Raw genomic sequence first — 23,370 nt, 5'->3', positions numbered from 1 at the left:
ATTCTGTGGGGTAAAGGGCTTTGTATAGGTTGGTCCTACATAAAAAATTATTTAAAAAACGGTTTGTGATAATATAACCAGCAGACTAAGTTTATTATATGACTCTTATAGTGTCTGCTGGAATCCGGAAAATTGGGCATTTGTGGTGTGATTTTTGGTATCATACCCATGACATCAGGGGACCCAGAATCACTGCAAAAAGGCACTCCATAGGCCGGGTTGAGATACCTTCCCAACAGCTTGCATTGACTGGATGTAGACTTTGTATATATTTGCAGCAAAATAAAATCTCGTTTATTTACACAGCACTCCTGTTAATGCTCAACGGGTATATTCTTTTCCCTCCTAAGTTAGAGATCTGAATTATGCATGCAACAGCTCTGAAGTCATCTCCAGGGGGATCTACAATGGTTTGATGGCCAAGCCCATTAAGCTCAACGCTGAATCTCTTTTCTGTTCAGTTCTGTTCTCTAGGTGTCTCTGCAGTCACTAAAAACTGCTACAGTGCAGTTTTAGCAACGTGATAATTGGCTCAGCTGAAAAGGCAGTGATGAAGTTTTTAAAAGAAACCAAACTGTCTTATTATAGCAGCAGGAAGGCCTGCTGTACTGCATGCAGAGAAGATAAAAGACCTTTAGGTGAATTCTCAAGAGAGTTACATGCATAAATGTACCATACTATGGGAGTCATTTATCAAATCTCGTTAGGGCCCTAATGCCCGCGATAACGCCGTAACTCATGCGATAAATACTGCATCGCAAAAAGCATATGCAAATTTGAAAATATTATTCAAATGGGAGGAGTTTGGCAGAGTAAATGGAAATGAGGGTTTGCTAGCATGGCGTACGATAATGTAGCACACACTAGTGCAGGATTTATCACCGGAAATAACTACACCTTTTTTCTGGGTGTTATGCCTGCGACAACTCTGTGTTACAGCTGAAACCGGATTTATCGCAAATCACGGTTCTGGAGGGGAGAGGGAGAGGGGAGGGGAGAGAGAGAGCCTCCGTGTGGCCCACTGAAATTTGAACTATTTATACCACTGTAAGAGGGAGCACTAGGAACTCGGAGTGAGGTTTGTGGGGTGAATTGGGTTTTGGGGGGCAGTTTAACATGCACAGTCATACGTACAAACAGCACAGTTACCATCAGTGAAGATTTAATGTGATTTGGAGGGATGAAAGGTGAAAGAAGAGAAGATTTGTACCATGTTCTCTCTACCTAGCTTGATGCACTGTCTACCTAGTTGTGATGAAAAAATAGCTATATGGTGCCAGGAAAATTATCCTAACCACGACCCCCCTCCCCTCTTTTTTTTTTTTTTTATCATGGATGCTATTTCTGCTATATTTATAGCAGTTTGATGAATCTAGGCCTATTGTAGCAATTTTCAAAAGCCATTTACACACATAAAGTACACATGCGTAAATATCCTATGGACAATTCAATGGCATATATTGTAGCAATTTTCAAAAGCCCACTTACATGGGTTAAGTGTATTTTCACATGTAAAATCCAGTTTACACACATAAATGCTTTTGAAAATCAGGCCCCTTATTTTATAACAGAAGAAAACTTAATTTGACTTACATTGTTAAGTGTACCAGAATAGTAATGCTCACCCAGTTTAAAACTAAACATCTTACTAGTAAATTAAAAGTAGAGTATATTTTCCATGTATACCCTAGGCAGCCATTTTTAGCATCTTTTGTTTCTTCTTTTTTTTACTATAGCCATTGTTAGTGATGTCAATACCAAAAGCTTTTGTTAATGTTCTAAATGTTTTATTTTCTGTACATTCAGCTGGTTCAGCTGGCTGTATGCTCATTGTTCATTTGCCAGAAGAATGCTGGGCTGCATAGAGAGAAGAATAACCAGTAAGACAAAGGAGGTGGTGATGCTTTTGTACAGGTCCTTGGTGAGGCCTCACCTGGATACTGTGTTCAGTTCTGGAGCCTGTATCTCAAAAAGGATAGAAACAGGATGGTGGCGGTCCAGAGAAGGGACACCAAAATGGTGTGAGGTCTGTATCGGAAGACATATGAGGCAGGCCGAAGGATAGGAATATGTATACCCTAAAGAACAGAGGTGCAGGGGAGATTTAATACAGACCTTCAGATATCTGAAAGGTTTTAATGATGCACAATCAAAAACAAAACTTTTCCGTTGGAAAGAAATCAGTAGAGTTAGGGGTCACAAAATGAAACTTCAGGGAGAACTCAGAACCAATGTCAGGAAATATTTCTTCACGTAAAAGTTGGATGTCTGGAATGCCCTTCCAGAAAAGATGGTGAGGATGAAAACAGTAAATGAATTAAAAAAGGCATGGGATAAACACTGTGGGGTAGATTTTATAAAAGTACACCCGCGCATACATTTGTTCACGCACCAGGCGCAAACAAAAGTACGCTGGATTTTAATAGATATGTGCGTAGCCGCGCATATCTTTTAAAATCCAGGGTCGGCACTCGCAAGGCTGCGCAAAATCGGCAGCCTGTGCTCGCCGAGCCGCGCAACCTGCCTCCGTTCCCTCCGAGGAGGGAACTTTCCTTCCAACCCCCCCCCCCCCCCGCACTTTCCCCTCCCTTCCCCTAACTAACCCGCCCCCCGGTCCTAACTAATTCCCCCCTACCTTTATCACGAAAGTTACGCCCCCGGAATGCCCCCGATGATGCGCCGGCCGCGACATGCCCCCCAGGAAAACCCTGGGACTTACGCACGTCCCGGGGCTTGGCACGCACCGGCAGCCTATGCAACATAGGCTTGGCGCGCGCAGGGGGAGCTTGGGGCAGGTTTTCGGGGAGTATCTTATGCGCGTACCCCTTTGAAAATCTGCCCCTGTGGATCCCTAAAGGCTAGAGGTTGGAAATTTTTTAAAAAGGGTACACGAAGCAGCAGTTACTACTCTTCGCAGAAGGCATGGGGATTACTACCCTTAACTAATTAGCCTTGATGCTTTTGATGCTTTTGTCACAACTGCAACATCACTTTCCGCTTAGATGGCGGGAGAAAAAGGGGAATTGGATTCAAAGAATAGCTAATGCTGGGCCTCGACTTTTACAGTCCAGGGTTTGACCAAGTCCAAAAGCAAAGGACATTCAAGCAGCTCTGTCTGAATTATCAGGAAGAATGCTCACCACGTACAAATGTTGCTAGTAGTTATTTTGTTATGGGTTTGACAGCTGCTTAGTTTTGATTGTAAATATTACTGCCCTTAACATAAGGCTTGGGAGTAATCTGCCCAGAGCAGCAGTTACTACCATAAGAAACTTGCTGGGCAGACTGAAGGGACATTTGGTCTATTTCTGCCATCATTACTATGTTACTATGTTATGCAACTATCCACATTCAGGTGTGATTAGGTACATTGTTGTTACAAATAATCCTTACACTACCTTATCTTCTTTAATACTCACTCCATTATACACCTTTCTGCAGAGCTGTAGCGTGCCAATGGCCAATATGGCCATGGCTATAGGCGCCATAGCGCCGCTGTCATGTGGGGCCTCAGTAAGTGGAAAAGCAGTGCGGCCCGCCGGCCACACTGATGATTCTGGTGGAGCCATGCTGCTTTCCCGCTCGTAGGCGTCAGAACGGGAGGCCACCAACAACGGGAGAAGCCTCATTGGTGGCAGTGGGACGGCGCATGATTTCATGAACGCTGTTGCGATCCCCTCACTCGCCCTCCCTGCTCCTGAAGAATGGAAAGATCGGGCCTTGCCGCGCGGGCTGCTTCTTCCTTCTCGGCTGTTGGCACCTGATGACGTCATTCGGGCACCAGCAGCTGGGAGGGAGGAAGCAGCCCGCGCGGCAAGGCCCGATCCTTCGATTCTTCAGCAGCAGGGAGGGTGAATGAGGGGATTGCGGTAGCACCGTGAGGGTGAACAACGTTAAAGAAATCATGCACTGGCCACCTGCGGTGAGTGAGGGGATTGTGGGTGAGAAGGTGAGGGAGGGGGTAACAAGATGTCTGGACAGTAGGGGGGCTGGGAGGGGAAAAAGGCTGGGGAGCAAGACTGTTGGGAAGTGGGGGGTCTGGGAGAGGTGGGCCTGTTGAGCAAGACTGCTGGGGAGTGAGGGGTTAGGGTGAGGAGAGGAGGCTGTGGAAAAAGACTTCTGGGGAGTGGGATTTATGGAATAGGAGAGGGGTCTGGAGAGCAAGACTGCTGGGGAGTGGGGGATCTGGAAGGGGAGAGGGAGCAAAACTGCTGGAGCAGTGGGAGTCTGAAAGGGGAGAGGAGGTTGGGACCAAGAGTGCTAGGGAGTGGGGGGGAAGGGGAGCAAGACTGTGTGGGAGAGAAAGAGAGCATACATGTATGTGTGTGGGAGAGAGAGAGAGAGTTTATGTATGAGAGTGCGAGAGTATGCATGTGTCTATGCTTGTGTGGGAGAGAGAGAGAGAGAGAAAGCATGTGTGTAGGAGACTGACTCCACTTCCTCTCTGCCTGCTAATCCATGACAATTTTAGAGCTTCTAAAAATCAAAAGTTGTAGATATGGATAACAGGGTATTTTTTAAATCCTTATTAATTTTAATGGGTGTTATTTGATGTGTTACTTAAAATATTTTTATTGATGTTTGGAAAATTTGTATGTGAGTTTTTAATTTTTGAATGCTATTCTATTCATTAGTTTCAAATTATTCTTTTTATTGGTATGGTTTTACTAATTTTATTGTTTTATAAGGAATGGTAATGCTTCTGTTTTTCCACTGTTGCAGTTCATATAGAAATTGGCTTGTTGTGGTTTCCTGTTCAGTTTTTGTCTGTACATTTCTATTTATATTTTATGGTCTCTTTATTCTGTATTTGAGGGACTATCTGTGTTTTGCATGTGTGACTGAGTCAGGTATTCCAATAGTGTGCAGTTTCTACGTAGGGATCTATAGCAGCTTGGCTTGTTCTGTTTTCCTAATAGGGGGGTGTATTGGTGTTTTAGACCTGGTGTAATATTTGCAGTGTTAACTTTCATAAGGAAAGTTATTGCTGTTTGAGTGCTGGCAGTTAGTGTTGTTTTGATTATAGAAAGTTTATTGCATTGTAATTCTGTTTTCTTGTGGCTCTCTGAGGGTCTTGCCCAGGCCCAAGATGCATAACAGTAGGCCTAACACCATACGAATTCTATGTGCCTCTTGCTTTTTTTGCAGGGTTTTCTGGTTGGCACCTCAGCAGTGCATGTAAATATAATATACATATTGTAAGTGATATTTTTACCTCAGAAGATTGTGCTTTGAACATTCTTTTTCATGTAAAATGTTATAAATGCATACATTTTAATTGTGTGTGATGGGGTAAAGGGCACCTAATACCCTTACACTGGCCATGGGCATTGCTGTACAAACATTTAACAGGGTCTCCCAACTCATGGTGTAATGTGTGATGGGTGAGGGCGGTTTTTCACTTGGCCGTAGGCGCCACATTGCCTGGCTACGGCTCTGCCTTTCTGCCATAAAATTGTACCAGAAGATCCCATGCTCAGAAGAGAGACATGAAAAAATTTGGAAGTTTTGTTGAATTGTTTGAGACTGTTTCTTTGAAGGAGTATCCAAAAATTCACTTTGGCTTTCAGAAAACTCAGTAGCAGATTTCAATCGTATCACATTACAATTTCTTTCTGAAAATCTAAAGTGCATTTTCTGGATTTTTATCACAGTATTAACAGTCAACCAAGTTGTAGACAATGCCTTTTTATTAGACTAATTTGTACATACCTTTTCAGAACTATAGTCCCCTTCATCAAATCAATATACAATAAATTATGTTACCTTACAATTGCAATGTGGTAGTGTTTGTTTTCAAAGATAAAAGTGTTGTAAAGTATTTTTTTTAAATTATAAGCAGTATATAAAAGCTTTTAATAAATAATTGTTGCTCACGTAGACCCTTGGGCCGAGGCGTGGTTGGCAGTACCTGCAGGGAAGAGCTCTGCAGGTCCTCACTGTTGGTAGGTGGAGCAGGCTGGAGTAGAGGCCCAAACGGGACCTTCACCAATACCAGCCCACATTCCCCGCAGGTTGAGCCCTTGGGTGCCAGGGCTGGCTGGACTTAGGTGCGGGTGCTTGAATGGTGAAGGATCCGTCATAAGGCGAAGGCCAGCAAGAAGGGTTAGGGAGTTTACGCCAAAGTCGGCCAGTGGCAGAGTCGAAGGCGAACCAGAGGTCAGAGCAGGTGGCAATCAAGCAAAGGCAAGAGAAGGTCTGAGATCAGCCAAGAATCAGTTCAGGGAGGAAATGAAATCAAGAGCAATCCGAGGTAAGCCAAGAGTCAATCCTAGGAAGAGAAGATCTGACGAGACGAGAAGGAGCGAAGAGCCGGGAACCAGGAATCAGGACTGGAACAAGCAACCAGCTACTCACAGGAGTTCGACCTGTTGCTGAGGCATCTGAGGCAGGTCCAGGCAGGCTTATATACCAGAGGCCCCATGACATCATCAGAGGGTGTCTCTGCAAGATTCCTGCTACTGGCCCTTTAAGAGGGCTCAGTCGGTGCGCATGCGTGAATGTAGGGAAAGCCTAGGGAGCAGAGGGAAAGACAGCTGACTGCTTCAGCAGGAACAGCTGATGCCGGCGACACCCGGCACAGCAGGCACCCTAGAGCAGGAGCCCTCCCCCACCACCAGGACGCGCTTCTGCCACGGGTGGCTGTGTGGCATGCAGGATGCTGTCCCCCTGCCAGGGAACGGTGCTCCTGACCGGCCCGGCTCAAGGGTGAGAGTGGCGGTCTGTGGCCATGGCCTGTGGATCACTGAACTCAACAGTATCCCCCTTAAGCCCCCCTTTAGAGTCCTTGAGTTCGCAGGGGGACCAACCACAGAAATCCTTTGGACTCCAACGGGTCTCCTGGTTCGAGCAGTAGGTTCTATAACCAAACAATTGGTTTTGTCCCCTAGTTCGTGCAATACCGGGGACTGAACCCTTGCCGTGGATGGAGGGATGGTCACCTCAAGGTTACTTTGACAGAGAACAGGGCCCACTATTGGGGTAGGGCTAATTTTTGTGTTCCCAGGGTCCAGACAGGCAGGATAGAGTAGAAGTGGAAGTTCCCTTTCCCTCTCCTGTTGCAGAAAGGGTGTGTAGGGTTAGTATTTCTTCCTCTTTCATGGTTATAAAGGATGCAAATATCAAAGTGAAATTTTATGTAATTTATATGCCACTGGTTCTGGCAGAAATAATATTGAAACCCCTCATTAATTTCAGATTTCTCTCTAGGAAATGATGCCCTACTGGCAATTTAATTTTAAACCAATATTCATTATTACATATCTGGTAAATCTTCATTACACCTATATTCCTTGGTCTTCCTCATGGGAAACGAGCACGCATGTATGGCTTTCATGCGCCCGCCATCAGGGGCAGCTCAAGGCAATCTGCCACCTGAGGCGAGGGACGAGATGGTGCCCCCCTCGCCCAGCCCCTTCTCACTCCGCCCTGTCCCTCCCTCCCTTCAGCCACTGCTAACCTAGCCTCCGGCGGCGGCATCCCTCCTCCTCCAACGCTGCCGGCCTGGCCTCCGGCATCATCGACATCGTCCCTCCTCCCTCTTCTACCCCACCAGCCTGGCCTCTGGCAGCGGTGGCCCGCAACGTCGACCCTCCTCTTTTCTGCCACCGCTGTCCTGGGTCAGCAGCCGTGGCAGGGCGAGGCGGATGCCACAATGGTGTTCTGAGAGGGGCGGGTTTTTTTTGCCGCCTCAAAATTCTGCCGCCTGATGCGGCTGCCTCACCCTGCCTCATTACAGAACCGCCCCGCCCACCATATTTTAAAAGCTGCCTCCGTGTGTGCATATCTCCCCTGCCACACATCTCTCACTCAGAATCCAAAAGGGGCATGGTTTGGGCAGGGCACAGGCATTTCAAGGCATGGCCAAGAGATGTGTGCGCAAATACTTGCATGCCCGGGACCTCTGCCGCATAATTTTACTTCTGCTATGGAGGAGGTGTAACTGTAAAAAACAAAAAAAACAGCCCCACCATTTCGGAGGGCTTTAAAGGGTCTGGGGTAATGGGGAAGTGCAGGATATTATACCAGAGGGATTTGGAGCTCAACACTGGGCAAACTGGTGGACAAACTAGTGAAACTGGTCATGGTGTGGACACACACTGATTTTAAAATATCCTGACTTAGAACATAAGAAATTGCCATGCTGGGTCAGACCAAGGGTCCATCAAGCCCAGCAGCCTGTTTCCAACAGTGGCCAATCCAGGCTACAAGTATCTGGCAAGTACCCAAACACTTACCACTTATGTGGTAGAAACCTGATTTACGTGCCTGGGTGTGCACGCACCTAAAATTGTGCATGCATGTGCACGCGGCCCGTCTGTTTTATAATGCGCACACAAGTTATAAAATGGCCAAGTATCTGGGTGCACACTGGAATGCATGCAATAAAACGTGCGCTTGCATGCTGGTTTGAAAGTTACTGTTCCCTTCTTTTTACTCTTTTTCGTCTAGAAAAAATAATTTATTAATTTGTAAAGGGTCTCTCAGCACAGGTCCTAAGGATTCTGTCAGCCTTACCCTCTCCCCCACAAAGGAAGTAATTTTCAAGACTTCACATGTGCAAAACGGCTTTTGAAAATTGCTCTTTTTACATTTATTTATTTGTTTGTTTGTTTTCCAGGTTTTCTATACTGTCATTAAGATACAATCCATCACAATGGTTTACATAATATTCAAATAGTGAATACAACAATTGAAAAAAAAATACAGTAAATAAAATAAATACAGTATATTTCTTCATAAAACTAGTAAAAGTGTTAAAAGTTAAAGTAAAAGATATCAAATTAAATAATAATCACATGCATTAATTAGTGCTAAAAAGTAAGATAAATAAATAAACTAAGAGCCAAGTAGAATAAATGAATAAAATAAGTAGATAAAATAACACATGCAATTTTCTTTGAAAATTCACTCCAGAAGGCTGAATTTTCAAAAGGTTTTCTGCACATAAATGGGCTTTTGAAAATTGCTTCAATATATTCTACTTTTACACGTATAACGTCTGAGAATTCACTCCATAGGTTCTTACCTCACTGTCTTCATGGATCTCAATGCTGCTTTGTCTAGGACATCTTTGCTTCCTCAGAGGAGCTCTGTATAACTCACCTATAAAAAGAAATAAAGAGAAAACATGTTATTAGGTTAGTTTGAGCAATGTGGTGGATTTATAGGAAAGTAAATTAAAGAAGAGTTCATTTTTCAGGTGCGATTAACTTGGTGGGCCTCCAAACCCAATCTTCAAGACCTTATTTTCTGGATATCTTCAACGAGCATTCATGATATAGTTTTGTTCATTTTAATCTAAGACTCAGCTTAATTTGCATGTTTTGGATACCAGAATCTTTCTGAATGACTCAATGATTGGATTTAGGGAGGAAATCACTGCAGTAATACTGAGAGGGGAGGCCTCAGCAAGACTATAGACCAATTCTCAGCGGCACTCTAGCTCGCCTGGTGTTCAGGCAACACGTAATGATATGCACGTGAGATATTTGCACACATCCACCTCATTCTCAGATCCAATTTATACAAATCTCTCATACAAATGCAGTTTTGTTAGCCTGAAAATCAGGCTAGGGTACTCCCACTACTGGTGATCCAAATAAAACAATCAGTGGTGTGGGCAAAAACTCATTCTTATCCGAAAACTGTAACATATTCTAGTCTATATAAAATTGATTGAAGGTTTTGGTGCACAGTTTCTCAAAGCACAGAATGTCCTCACAACTAAAACTACTATGACAACTGGCACCTGTTTTTGACCTGAATGAGATGGAAGGCAGGTATTGAAGGGGCTAGGATGCTTAAGTGCCTTCTCATCATGAACGGGATTCGGGGGCATTAGCTTAACACTGCATGTTTTGTTTTATGTAGTTTTGTTTTGTTTTTTTGTTTAGTTTTCTTTTAATCTTTTATACTTGATGTTGTGAACCGTCTTGGTCAGACTTTGTCTGTGAAAGTCGGTATATAAAATGTTTTAAATAAATAAATAAAACTCGCCTCTATGGCATCCCTGGGGTATCCAAGGATGAACTAGTTTTCCCAGCTCCAAATACTTCTTAGCAAATCAATGCAAAATTATTCAAAAACCAGCTTTTAAAGCTTTTCATGCCATTCCATTAAATATTAAACTTCTTTCTTTTTAATTTTTACTTTAAGCTGATCTGAAGAGTAACTGAACCGCGTGGAACGTCCTGAACCCTACCCAGCTCTAAATGAATGCCTTGTTGCTTGCTGATTTAAAGGCTTTTCAAACCAGGTGACTGATGCTGCAGCAAAACTGTCTCAAAAACATGACTTCATTAACCCAGCATCCTCAGAAAAGAACAGAAGACATCTTTCACCAATATTATTTCAGAACTCAAGGACAAATGTGCGCTGGAGACAGGGCTTACAAAATGAGTATTTGCTAGGCAATCGCGAGGTCTGTCTAGAAGAAAAAGGAACAGACATTTTACGAACTCAAAACACAAAACCTGTTTTCCACGACATGGGACATTAGCAATCCATGAAGGAAGAAGGGCACATGGGTCTGTGGCAAGTCTTACCCTCAAAATTCATGGTGGCCCCACTTACGGAGCTCATTTGGAAGTGCCCACTTGACTGGGCAATAATAGGTCCTAACCTAGCTTTATCTTCGGTAGAGCTCCTTATTGCTGTTTGGCACACGTGACATAAACATGTCCTGGCCTATTGTGGGAGATATGCAGGCATGAAAGGCTGGTCTGATGCTGGTGCAAAACGGATACGCCAAGCAGCAGGAGGAAGTGCTTGCAGGATAAGCTAGCTCAGGACATATCGGCCTCGTGCTCCTTTTTCACCTGACTGAATAATAAGCTGTCTTATGTTCCTAGCATGAGCGTCTTCCCATAAGGCTGAAACGCCCCCTTGTACTGCCCATGGGGGTCTCAGACTGTTAGTCCGACCAAATAACTGACTAGGTTCTCCAGTCACGTGGATTTAGGATAACACACACAGTTCTTCCATAGTCACTGTAATCCAGGAGAGGGGTTCATGAGGGCTGCAGACAGGTCTGGTGTTCAGGGTATCTAAGCTGGTGCAAGCAAGTTTTACTTTTAGACTATGAAGGTAATTTAAAAAGGATTTTTGCATATAAAACTGGGTTTTACGAGCGTAAATGGACTTTTGAAAATTGCTACGTTTATGTGCGTAACTCCTTTGAAATTTCACAGAATTTTCAAAAGGCTTTCTGAGCATAAATGGACTTTACGCGCATAAAAAGGCTTTTGAAAATTGCTACAATATGTGCTATTTTTATACATGTAGCTCCTAAATGTATGCCCAAACAGCGGATGAATATTTATTCGAGATATCCTGAAAACCAGAATTTTCTGTGGTCCTTGCTGAGAACCCCTGGTCAGGGGTGAGTTTGCTGGTACCCTTACCTCACATTTTTCCCTGTTTCCAACTGTTGGAAGTATTTTGCATTTTCAGATTTTCCCCAGGTGTTGACCATTCCCCTATTTTGGGATTGAACACAGTGCACCCCTTTATAAACTGGGTTGAGCATGCTCAAAGTGTGGTTGGATGCTGGTTTTGGTTACAGTTAGTTTACTTTTTAGAGAGGAGGAGGGTTTTTTTTTTGTGGTGGATCCCTGTAGGCCCCACAGCCTGCACCAGTGGGATTATTTAACCACAGAAGCCCTGCCAGAGCCTTCACAGACCTAGAGGGTTCTTTCTAGCAGGAAGAAGAGAAAACAACAGGGGATTTTGACTTTAAGAGAGTTGGCTATTTTTTCAGACCAGCTCCCATCTCAGAAGGGAAACCCCACTGCCTGAGGGGACTGGATTTTTAGTTCCTGTGCTCTGTATCCAGTTAAAGCAGAGTCATCAGGACCTGGGTACTGCTTTGCCCTCTGCCCAGTAAAAGTAGGGTGTGTGGTGTCCCAGGCATAAGAACTGTTGTGAGAAATTTTGTTTCGTTGAGAGGAGGAGATATTTTTTCTACCACTATCTGCCTATTTTTTGGAGAGATTTTTCTTTCCTATCACTGGGAAGAGACTTGGGATACTGATTCAGAATCTAATAGAGAGAATGTAGCACTTTGAGTTATTCCTTTTATGATTATGATTTTTGCCATTCTTGCCATGAAGTTAGCGAGTGGCACATTTAAAACTAATCGGAGAAAGTTCTTTTTCACTCAACGCACAATTAAACTCTGGAATTTGTTGCCAGAGGATGTGGTTAGTGCAGTTAGTGTAGCTGGGTTTAAAAAAGGATTGGATAAGTTCTTGGAGGAGAAGCCAATTCCTGCTATTAATTAAGTTGACTTAGAAAATAGCCACTGCTATTACTAGCAACAATAACATGGAATAGACTTAGTGTTTGCGTACCTGCCAGGTTCTTATGGCCTGGATTGGCCACTGTTGGAAACAGGATGCTGGGCTTGATGGACCCTTGGTCTGACCCAGTATAGCCTGTTCTTAAGTACATCTTTTGTTGAACTCCACTCTAATTCTCTGCTTGTTTTCTACAACTTGAGAAATAGCCTACTGAAAACTGTTGAGATTTACAAATGTGTGCTCTGAGGAAGAGTAGCTGAAAGAGATAGTGTACCAGGTACCCGCCCCCAAGAGCCTAGGGCCCTGGAGCTAGCCCTCCTCCTCACTCAAGGGACCCTGGCTTCCCAGGTGCCAAGTACTGAGAGAAGAGTGAAAGGTCCTGGATAGTAAATGTGGCCCTTGGATTGTGTGGTCCCTGTATTAGGGACTTCAAACCAAGAGGGACTTACACAGTAATATAAGGTCAACCAAAAAGTTGTAGAAATAAAGGTCAAGAAAACGTATTTTCTATGTATCCAAATAAACAAATAAATACATATACATATATTTATTTATTTTATTTAAATACTTTTCTATACCGAAGATCATGTACAAGTACATATCGGTTCGGTTTACAGTGAACCAACAGTTGGAAATTACATCAAACAATAAGAACATAATTTAACTAAACCTTGTACAGCCAACAATAAGAACATAATTAACAAAATTGTACTAGAGTAGAACTGTAGTTGAACAAGCATAACGAGTGGAATATAGGGAATATATATATATATATATATATAAAATTATACAAGTTTTAAGACCAATTTGGTGGCTAGAATACATATCATTAATACCTAAGGCTTGTCTTCGTATGTCCAGATATCTGCTTTTATGCAAACTTTTCTAGTTAAGGACAGGCTGCTGCATAATTATGGATTTTGTTTGATCATTTTAGAAAAAAAACCTAGCATACATGATAAAAGCTGCCAAGGACATTACTGATGATGGATTTTGTGGAATATGAAAAGTGTGCTGCTGACCTTGAAACATATTGAAGCATTTTTAATGCTTCTGGGGAAAATTTCTGCAATGAATGAGTCTCACTTCTGGCATACAAGAGGTCTTTTTTTTTTTTTAATAACTAATCAGGCTATATTGAGATAAAATTATGCATTTCAAGCTTTTGGAATAAAACTGTAGTTCCCTTCCTTAAGCCTTACTCACGCCCATCTCGGAAATGATTTTTATTTGATGTATAGACCGTCCACTTACAGAGCAAGATTAATAGAAATAACAGTATCATTTTGAGGGTTTTGTTAATGCTCTGGCTCTCTGAAGAAACAGCATATAACGTACTACTTAGATCACCCTCAATTTTAGTATAATTAGGGGTAGATTTTAAAACATATGCACCGATTTTACAACATGTGTGTGCCAGCGCGCGCATTTTATAAAATACAATGGCCGCCGCGCGTGCGCATTTGCGGGTGGCGTGCGAGGGGGTGAACTTTTGCAAATTTTGCGTGGCGACGCAATGGGGCCTTCCCCAGTCCCCTCCGGTTAAGGAGCAGACTGGGAGGGAACTCCCCTAACCCCCTGCCTAACCTTCCTTCCCCTTTCCCTCTCCTCCCCACCCCCTAAACCTAACCTATCTTTCACAATTTATTTTTATTTTCTCCTCAGGAGCAGAAGTAAGTTACGCGCTGTGAATATTCCATTCAACATTTGTGTTAGAACAGAAGTGGTACAGAAAAAAGGTGAGCAGCAGAAAAAGGAGCAAAGAGAGCCCCAACCCGTCGACAATCACAAAAAGAAAGGAAGGAGTTGTTACATCGAAAAAGCCTGTCCCCCCATGGATATCGGCGGTAAAGAAGCTTTATTAGGGCACAGTCATCTTCAGGAAGAAAAGCATGATTTAATTGTCCAAGAATATCAATTTTTGCACTACCTGCTGCTTTACCGCGGCGGAGCTCAAAATGTTCCTCAGGCCCCCCCTCTTGCCAGTCAGGTTTTCAAGATATCCCTCATGAATATGCATGAGATATATTTGCATACGCTGCCGCCAATGTATGCAAATATATCCCATGCATATTCATGAGGGATATTCTGGAAAAACTGGCTGGCTGGGGTGGAGGGGGGAAGAGATCCAAGCAATAGTCCCTTTAAATGTACAGGAGTCCACTATAGGGCATTCGGCAGCAATCTCGCAAGTTAAACACACGAGATAAACAGGTCCCACTGGACTCCCATGGGACCTACCTCCCCCCCCCCCCCCCCCCCCCCCAACCTACCATGTTCAAACCATGAAATTGCAGCAGCATGCTCTGTGGTTAGAAACCAGGGGGCAGACTCCTTCGCAACTGAGAAGGAACATTGGGCCTAAGGAGTGATTTGAGCACCACGGTTTTATAGCGTGTACCTGTAACCCCTCCTTACAGTACAAGTCGAGTACGGAGAGGGACAGAAAGTTATTTGTAAGTTCTTTGGGGCAGGGACCCTGGCTAGTTTTCATTTCTCCTCCCATACCAAGGTGCAGGTCCTTCAAACTAGGGACGGAAAGGAGTCCTCTCCGGTCCCAGTACGGGGTGACTAGTGAGCTGTGATGGAGTTTCCTCTTTCTGCTGTGTGCTGTCTGTTGGGTGCCAAACAAACCACACTTGGACCGCGTAGGCAGTATCCAAAATAATGCTTTACTGATACAGTTTCAGTGAATAATACAATTAAATATGGTAAATCACACACCACAGTCTCTGCAGTTTCTCTCTTAATTACAGCTCCTTTCTCCTCTATCTGTGCATTAGTCATTATTAGGCCAGAAATCCATCCACACTTCTGGATTACACTTTGCAGTGGTCCCTCTGGGCATGGCCCCCCCTTGGATGATCAGGAAACCCCTCCCGATGGCACACAAATCTATCTTGGCACAGAGCTACTGTCTCCATCCCTCAGGGCTCTTTGTGGACGCCAGATGAGTGTCCTCCCCTGAATGTGGATCTCTTACTCACAGTTTGTAGACGGATCTTCTGGTGGGATCCCTGGTGGTGGGAAGCCTTGCAGACTGCAGTTCTTGCCAGTTCCCTTGAGGGGCAGAAAACACTTCCTTCCAGATGTTGGAAAACAAATCTTCTTCCCCCAACTTAAATAGCTGCGGGAATCTGCTGCCAACGGGTCACCACCTTTGTTGGGCAGATCTTCTCTAAACAGAGGGTGCCTTCAGCCAAAGGTTCCCCATACCCTGGCCTTCAGCAGAGCTCCTCTAAATGAAAGTTCAAAAAATCAGTCCCAGAGGAGCCACTCTCTGCACCTCGTGAGGAAAGTACAGCAGCGGAGCCCCTTTGACCTATCCTGGAAGGGTCTCGGAGGGTTTCTAAGGTTCCAAGAAGGCCCAAAATCCAACTTAGGAAAATACAACCTCTCCCTCTCCCTCTCAGACTGCCCCCAGAGCCTATTGCAGAGCTCTGCTATGAAAGCCTTTCCACAGGGGTATCCATTACAGCTCTGCCAGTGGGAGGGCTGTCTATGAATGGGTACTCCCCTAATTATTTCCCTAACTGTACTAGACTGTTGCAAGACCTATTAGTAACCCAAAAGGTGGTCTGGGTTACATACCCCTTAGTGAATTCTACTGACACAGGTCTTCTATGTATTTATAGAAGCATAGAAATGACAGCAGAAAAGGCCCAAATGGTCCATCCAGCCTGCCCAGTAAGCTTATGGTAGTATCTACTGTGCTGTGTAGGTTACCCCATGCTTATCAGTTTCCCAAACCATAAATGTCAGGACCCTTGTTGATTGCTGTTGAATCCAATTCTCCGTTATGCCTTGCCATTGAAGTAGAGCGCAATGCTCGGGTTGCATTAAAGTATCAGTCTTATTGGTTAAGGGTAGAAACTGCCGTATCAGCAATTTACCCCCATACTTGTTTCCCCTGACCGTAAAAGTCAGGGCCCTTGTTAGTTGCTGAATTCAATTCCCCTTTTCCCCCTACCACTGAAGCAGAGAGCAATGATGGAGTTGCATCAAAAGAATCAAGGCTTATTGGTTAAGGGTAGTAACAATCAAGTTCCCCCCCATGCTCTCCTTTCTTCATCGCCATCCTTTATCACCAGAATTTTATATATAGTAAGGGTGGTAATTATAATTTATTTATATAGCACTACAAAGTGTACCCAGCACTGTACAGACACACCTACGACACTGTAAGTGTCACTGAGCAGGAACTCTCTACTCAAGACGCACAGACAATACAAATAAGAAGTTAGGGGAGCTTTACGTGACATGGGTAAATAGCTACGTTATGTAATTGAGCAAATCTGCAGGGAATTGGGACTTTGCCCTGGGAGAAATCTATATAAATAAAACAGGAAATGGGTGGGAGAACATCCCCAGAAGATTACACCCCACCTGCCCCTTCCTTTTAACAGAGATATACAAAACGTAGCTATATCCTCAACAAATCTTCCTGTTGCAGATGATGGTTTCTGGTAGCAGACGTTAAGAGGGCTTGCTAAAGAAAAGCACTTCAGGATATGACTGTGCTGGAAATGCAGTTTTCCATCTATAATGGTTTGAGCAGTTTTAAACGTCTGTTTTTTCTCTGCACAGTAACAAGAGTCACTTAATGCTCCAGGGTGGCTGGAGGCCTTGTTTTGTGAGAGAGTGATAGAGCATACAGTGCAATATATTCATGCTGTTTATAATGTAATATTAAACCTGGTAAATTCTCCCAAAAGTCAATTTGTACACATCACCATTGATTTCCTAGGAGAGGTAGCACAAAGTTGCATACATTTTATCATTCTCAGAATAATATGCTAAACGTGTCTGACATAAGAACAATGATTATCATTAATGTTAACTCAAAGTAGTACGTCAAAGAATATTAGAAAAGGGCCTGCAGGTTGGCATGGCTCTGAATTTGGCATGCAGGGCAGGCATCGACATCTCTTTTCTTTAATGTTAGCCCCAAAATCCCTGGGGGGGTGTCACATGCACTTCCGCATTTAACACTGTTGCAGCCGTTCCTTCTTCCAACACTTTAGCCCCTTGAAATAGGCTATGTGTTAAGTACATATTAGATTTCAGCAGGATGTGGGTGATTTTTATTTATTGATTTTATTTGGAGTTTCTTCTATACCGAGAGCCGTTTGCACATCGTATCGGTTTACATACAACTAAGAACTGTTGGGCGTGGCCCTTACATAGAACAATAGCAAAAAATGAAACATAGATACAGGGGATAAGTATGTATAAATAACAGGGACTATATAAAGGAGTATCATAAACAGCTACAAGATGACTAACTATATATTAATGTGAGGAGTTATAATGCAGGGTATCATGCTAAAAAATAGCAAAAACAATATAAAGAGACTATAATACATGGTACAGGGAGTCATGGACATTATGAAACAGCGTTATTAAACAGATGCATTGAGATAAGGTAAACAGCCGGAAATGGTAAGCTGAATACCTAATAGATTAAAAAGAGGGGGGTTCCGGGGAACACGAAGGGGGAGAAAGGACACATAAGGGCAAGGGAAAGCTACGCAGGCATAAGGGATCTTGTGGGGAGGTGGAGAGAGGCAAGGGCGCCTCGGAGGAGGTAGGGAGTACTTAGGAGAGATACCAAGGTCAGAAGAGCGGGGGGAGAGACAGATTATCTAAACGAATACCTTTAGTTAGGTATTCTACGTGCAGAGGGAAGCGAATGGGGGTAGGCCTGAAGGAACAACCACTTTTTTTTAAATTTAGGGGTGGAGGTTTCTGTGCGTAGATCGGGAGGTAGCGCATTCCATAGGGTGGCCAGCAAGGGAAAATGCTCTGCTTAAGGTAGAGGTCAATTTGATTGATTTGATTGAGTGTGTGTGTAGAGTTCCTTGGAGGGCATTTTGTTAGTTAAACCCCCTCCCATATATATATAAATCTATGAAATAAAAATGGTATGTGGGTACCTAAAATGGTATATCTGTCAGAGAACCCTAAAACAGGGTAAGTATCATCACTAATGTTTTAAATGATTTGAAAGATGATTAATGTTGCAAGCTTTATTACACCATGGCAAAGAATATCAAAACTATTCAAAAAGTAATTAAAAAAATAAAATTGGCACAATAGCAGACACATATATTTATCAGTTGCCCTGGTCAACCATTCCTCATTCACACCGCTCCTAAACTCTCTGTGGTGTTATGCATTTCTGAAATGCACAGATAGCGACATAAAACATTGTCAAAATACATACCAAGTGCTTGCAATGAAACAATGGCACATTTGCAATAGAGCTGGACTTCCAGAAAGATCCTTTGTGAATTGCAAATGAATCACATTGAAGATACCTTCATTAAAAAGGGAATACAGTTGAATTTTTCTTGAGGTCCAGCTTGCAAGTGCAAGTCTACACCCGTATGTTAGTCTGGGTATTTAAACTCTACTGCGCATTGGCGGTGTTTTGCCTCAATTTTTGTTTTTCCTACATTCTTAGGAACGGGAAAGACTCAGGTAAGCTCGCTATGGATATTGATCTCTTCATTCAATACTACTCTAGTCTAGCATTGGTTATAAGGTGTTGGATTGGGAATTTACTTGTTCTAAACATGGTTTCTGATATATCCAAAACAAGAATATATAAGTCTGTTTGATACATTTGTCTAAACAAGAGCCATACAATTAGGGCTGGATTTTAAAAGCCCTACAGGCCTATTTTAGAAAGGCCCGGCAACGCGCAGAAAGCCCTGGGATGCGTCTAAGTCCCGGGGCTTTACTAAAGGGGCGGGGAGGGGTGGGGGCGGGGCGGTCCAGAGGCGGGGCATGGGCAGGGACAGAGGCCTCCAACACAGTGGCCATTGCCGCTGTGTCGGAGGATCGCGTGCAGGCAGGCTGCCGGCGCGTGCAAAAGATAAGATAAAGGGCGGGGGGGGGGGGGAGGGTGTTAGAGTAGGGCTGGGGGGGGAAAAGTTAGGGGAAGGGGTGGGAAGGTCAGGCTAGGGGGGGAGGGAACGGGGGAAGGCAGCGCAGCTCGGCACACACAAGGTGCCAATTGTGCACCCCCTTGCGCGTGCTGACCCTGGATTTTATAACATGCGCGCGCATGTTATAAAATCGGGTGTACATGTGTGCGCACCGGGTAGCGCGCGCGCATGTACGCCCACGCGCTCCTTTTTAAAATCTACCCCTTAATGTTGGTCTGTCTAATATAAGTGACGACTGCTGTACTTTGGATGTAAATATTGATTTTTGAATTATTTATTTTGTCCTAAAATGGAAGTACAACACACTAACGTTATTCTAATATGCATATATATATTTTTTTTTTTTACACAGTGTATAACCCACTATCATTTCCACCCCTGATGAAGCCGTTGTGCAGTGAAACATCAAGGCCTTCTTGTCGGGGATAGAAGAAAATGGCTAAGGCTTAAGAGCTTCCAATACTTTCCAATTCTTGCATATAATTTATCTCATGATTTCCTGATTAAGATTGGAAGATTGCTGGTGGCTGAGAAATATAACTTTTGACATCATACATCATGGGGTAGTTTTTAAAAGGGTTACGTGCATAAGTTATGCACGTAACCCTTTAAACCCCCCCGTGTGCGTGCCAAGCCTATTTGCATAGGCTCGGCGGTGCACAAACCCCGGGACGCGTGTAAGTCCCGGGGCTTTGCTAGGAGGGCTTGTCGGGGGCGTGTTGGGGGCGGCGCGACATTTGGGGTGTAACGGGGGGTGTGGTTCCGGCCCAAGGGCATTTCGGGGGCATGGCCGAGGCCTCCGAAATCGCTCCCAGGCTGGGGAATCACGCGGCAGTGGCCGACCAGGGCAGGCGTAACTTTCGCGATAAAGGTAGGGGGGTGGATTAGGTAGGGGAAGGTGGGGAAAGGCTGAAGGAAAGTTCCCTCCGAGGCCGCTCCGATTTCGGAGCGGCCTCGGAGGGAACACACTAAGTTGTGTGGCTATTTTATTTGAATATGTTTAGCATTTGCTATAAACATCAATAAACATTTTTGTATATGAGAATATTAATATTTTTGTTTTTTTCCAGTATTTTTGTTCCTTTTTGCATTTTGTTTTACATTTATGTATTTTGCTGGAACTTGATTATTTTCTGTGTGTATGTTTGCCTTTATAAGTCAATAAATAAACACACACACATATATATATATATTTCCTCAAAGTCCGTGTTTTTGAACTGCAAAACTCAGGTCTTCGTGCTTCTTCTACGTATCCTTTGTGCGATATGAAACCATACCGTTTGATGATCACTTGTGCTGAGGTGGGTGCCCACTTGGACATCAGAGACATTATCTACATTAGTGAGCACTAAGTCGAGTATAGCTCCCTCTCTCGTGTGTTCCATTACCATTTGTTTGAACAAAGCCACTTGCAGAGCATCCACTATTTCTCTACTACTGTTAGATTCAGCAGAAGGGATTCTCCAGTCTACATCTGGCAGATTAAAGTCTCCAACGATCACCACTTCTCCCTTCTTTCCCATCTTTTGGATGTCTTCAACCAGATCTCTGTCATGCTCTTCCTTTTGATTTGGAGGCCTGTAAACCACTCCAATATATATAAATATATATATGTGTATGTTTGACTATATAAATAAATAAATAAACACACACACACATATATATATATATGTGTGTGTGTGTTTATTTATTTATATATATGTGTGTGCTTATTTATTTATTTATATATGTGTGTGTGTTTATTTATTTATTTATATATGTGTGTGTGTTTATTTATTTATATATATGTGTGTGTGTTTATTTATTTATATATATGTGTGTGCTTATTTATTTATTTATATATGTGTGTGTGTTTATTTATTTATATATATGTGTGTGCTTATTTATTTATTTATATTTATTTATTTATATTTATTTAAATATATTGGAGTGGTTTACAGGCCTCCAAATCAAAAGGAAGAGCATGACAGAGATCTGGGTGGGTCGCCGGCCGACCAGGATCGGGGAAGCGCGCGCCAGCTCCAGGGGAGCAGTAAGTCATAATATACAAAAGTTTGGGGTAGGTAAGGTAGGGGTAGTGGTCGGGGTAGAGAGGGGAAAGGGAAGGAAGATTAGGCAGGGGGTAGGAAAATTCCTGGGAGGGAACTGGGGAAGGCCTGATTGCGTTGCCGTGGATAATTTAGTAAAATTCACCCCTCCTTGCACGCAACCGCCCGCACATGCACGCGCGTATTTTAAAATCCAGCATGCATGTGCGCCTGGCCAACAGATTTTATAACATGCCCATGCTGATGCACACATGTTATAAAATCGGTGCGTCCATGTGTGTGTGCCGGGAACCGTGTGCGCTCCTTTTAAAATCTACCCCGATGTGAGCAATGTTCTCTCTAACGATTGGGATACTGTTTGCAAACATTTTTTATTTCATTATCTGCGAGCACTACTTTCGTTGATGCAAAAAGCCTATCAATTTTATGCTGACAGAAACTCAACTCTTTAGAGGGAACACTGGTAGCAGCAAGCATACAAACTTTCTCACATATACACACACATTAACACAGTTACATATTCACTCTCATATGCTCACACACATACGTGCTCATTCTCACACATACACACACACATACTCTCATTTCTCTCATACACTCTCCAGACTCTCATACACATGCACACTCGCTCAGTTCTCCTCCACTTCCACATACACACTCATCTCAGTAACTGCAAACCCTTCACTGCCAAATACTTTGAGAAGTAATACAAACCCCCTGCAAAAAAAAGACACCTCGAACCTTGCCCGACCATACCTGCACAATCTCAGGACTCAAACAGCAGCAGCCCTTATCTATGACACGGTAGCAATACAAATATTATACAAATATTATACCATGCCATAGAACACTAATACACCACCTACTGGGGTTAACAGAATAAGCCCTACAGAAAAACTACATGCCAGCAGAAATATTGCAGTATACAGACAGACCCTCACCTAATACAGAATAAGGGGCTAGGAATTAGAAACAGACTCTGAATTGTGCAAGTCTGAAGAAAGAACAAAATAACCAATATGAACTGCCCATTCCCAAAAAATAACATGCCAATCACTAAAAATTCAGAATAATTTTTTTTTAACCTTTGTTGTCTGTTCTGTTCACATACATATAACTGAACAAGCCCGAGATCTAGGAATGATAATCAAAAGCAATATGACCATGGAGAAACATATTAGCAATATAATAAAGGGCGGTTATAACAAATTGCATATCTTACGACGTTTAAAACCATTGTTACACCGAGATGATTTTCAGACAGTTCTTCAGACCTCACTATTTGCTAACATAGATCACTGTAACACACTTTTATTAGGTTTACCAGCCAGTGCACTTAAATCCTTACAATTACTTCAGAACGCCACTGCACAAGTCTTAACAGGCAACAAGAAATATGATCATATTACTCCAATCCTGATTTCATTGCACTGGCTAGCTATTAAATTCAGAATTCAATATAAATTATTATGTATATTACACAAAATAATTAATTCAAATACTTCAGAGTGATTAAGTGCAACATTACATCTATATATATATACCTGAAAGAGATCTGCATTCTGCAAATAAAGATCTGTTAAATGTTCCAACACTGCGCTCTGCGCATTTGAGAGAGGTACGAGAAAGAGCAATATCTGTGGCAGGGCCATAAGAACATAAGATATGCCATGCTGGGTCAGACCAAGGGTCCATCAAGCCCATTATCCTGTTTCCAGCAGAGGCCAAGCCAGGCCACAAGAACCTGGCAAGTACCCAAACATTAGACAGATCACAAGCTACTATTGCTTATTAATTATCTTAATAGCAGTTTATGGATTTTTGCTCTAGGAACTTTTCCAAATCTTTCTTAAACCCAGTGACATTAACTGCTGTAACCACATCCTCTGGCAATGAATTCCAGAGCTTAACTGTGCGCTGAATGAAAAATAATTTTCTTCAATTTGTTTTAAATGACCTACTTGCTAACTTCATGGAGTGCCCCCTGGTCCTTCTATTATCTGAGAGAGTAAATAGATGATTTACATTAACTTGTTCAAGTCCTTTCATGATTTTGTAGACTTCTAT

General features: G+C 43.0%; 1 protein-coding gene across 4 annotated transcripts in view; it reads right to left on the bottom strand.

Annotated features, from left to right (window-relative positions):
- PITPNM3 (PITPNM family member 3) overlaps positions 1-23,370 on the bottom strand; it is a 628,273-nt gene that overhangs the window by 202,421 nt on the left and 402,482 nt on the right. For all 4 annotated transcript variants that reach the window (XM_029612401.1, XM_029612400.1, XM_029612398.1 and 1 more), the window contains one exon: positions 9,029-9,105. In XM_029612401.1, the coding sequence (XP_029468261.1) occupies positions 9,029-9,105 (77 nt within the window). The remainder of the gene's footprint in view (positions 1-9,028; positions 9,106-23,370) is intronic.

Source organism: Rhinatrema bivittatum, chromosome 8 (genome assembly GCF_901001135.1).
Source record: "Rhinatrema bivittatum chromosome 8, aRhiBiv1.1, whole genome shotgun sequence".
Lineage (NCBI taxonomy): Eukaryota > Metazoa > Chordata > Amphibia > Gymnophiona > Rhinatrematidae > Rhinatrema > Rhinatrema bivittatum.
Note: the sequence above shows the minus strand (reverse complement) of the source record. Positions and strands in the feature narration are given on the sequence as shown.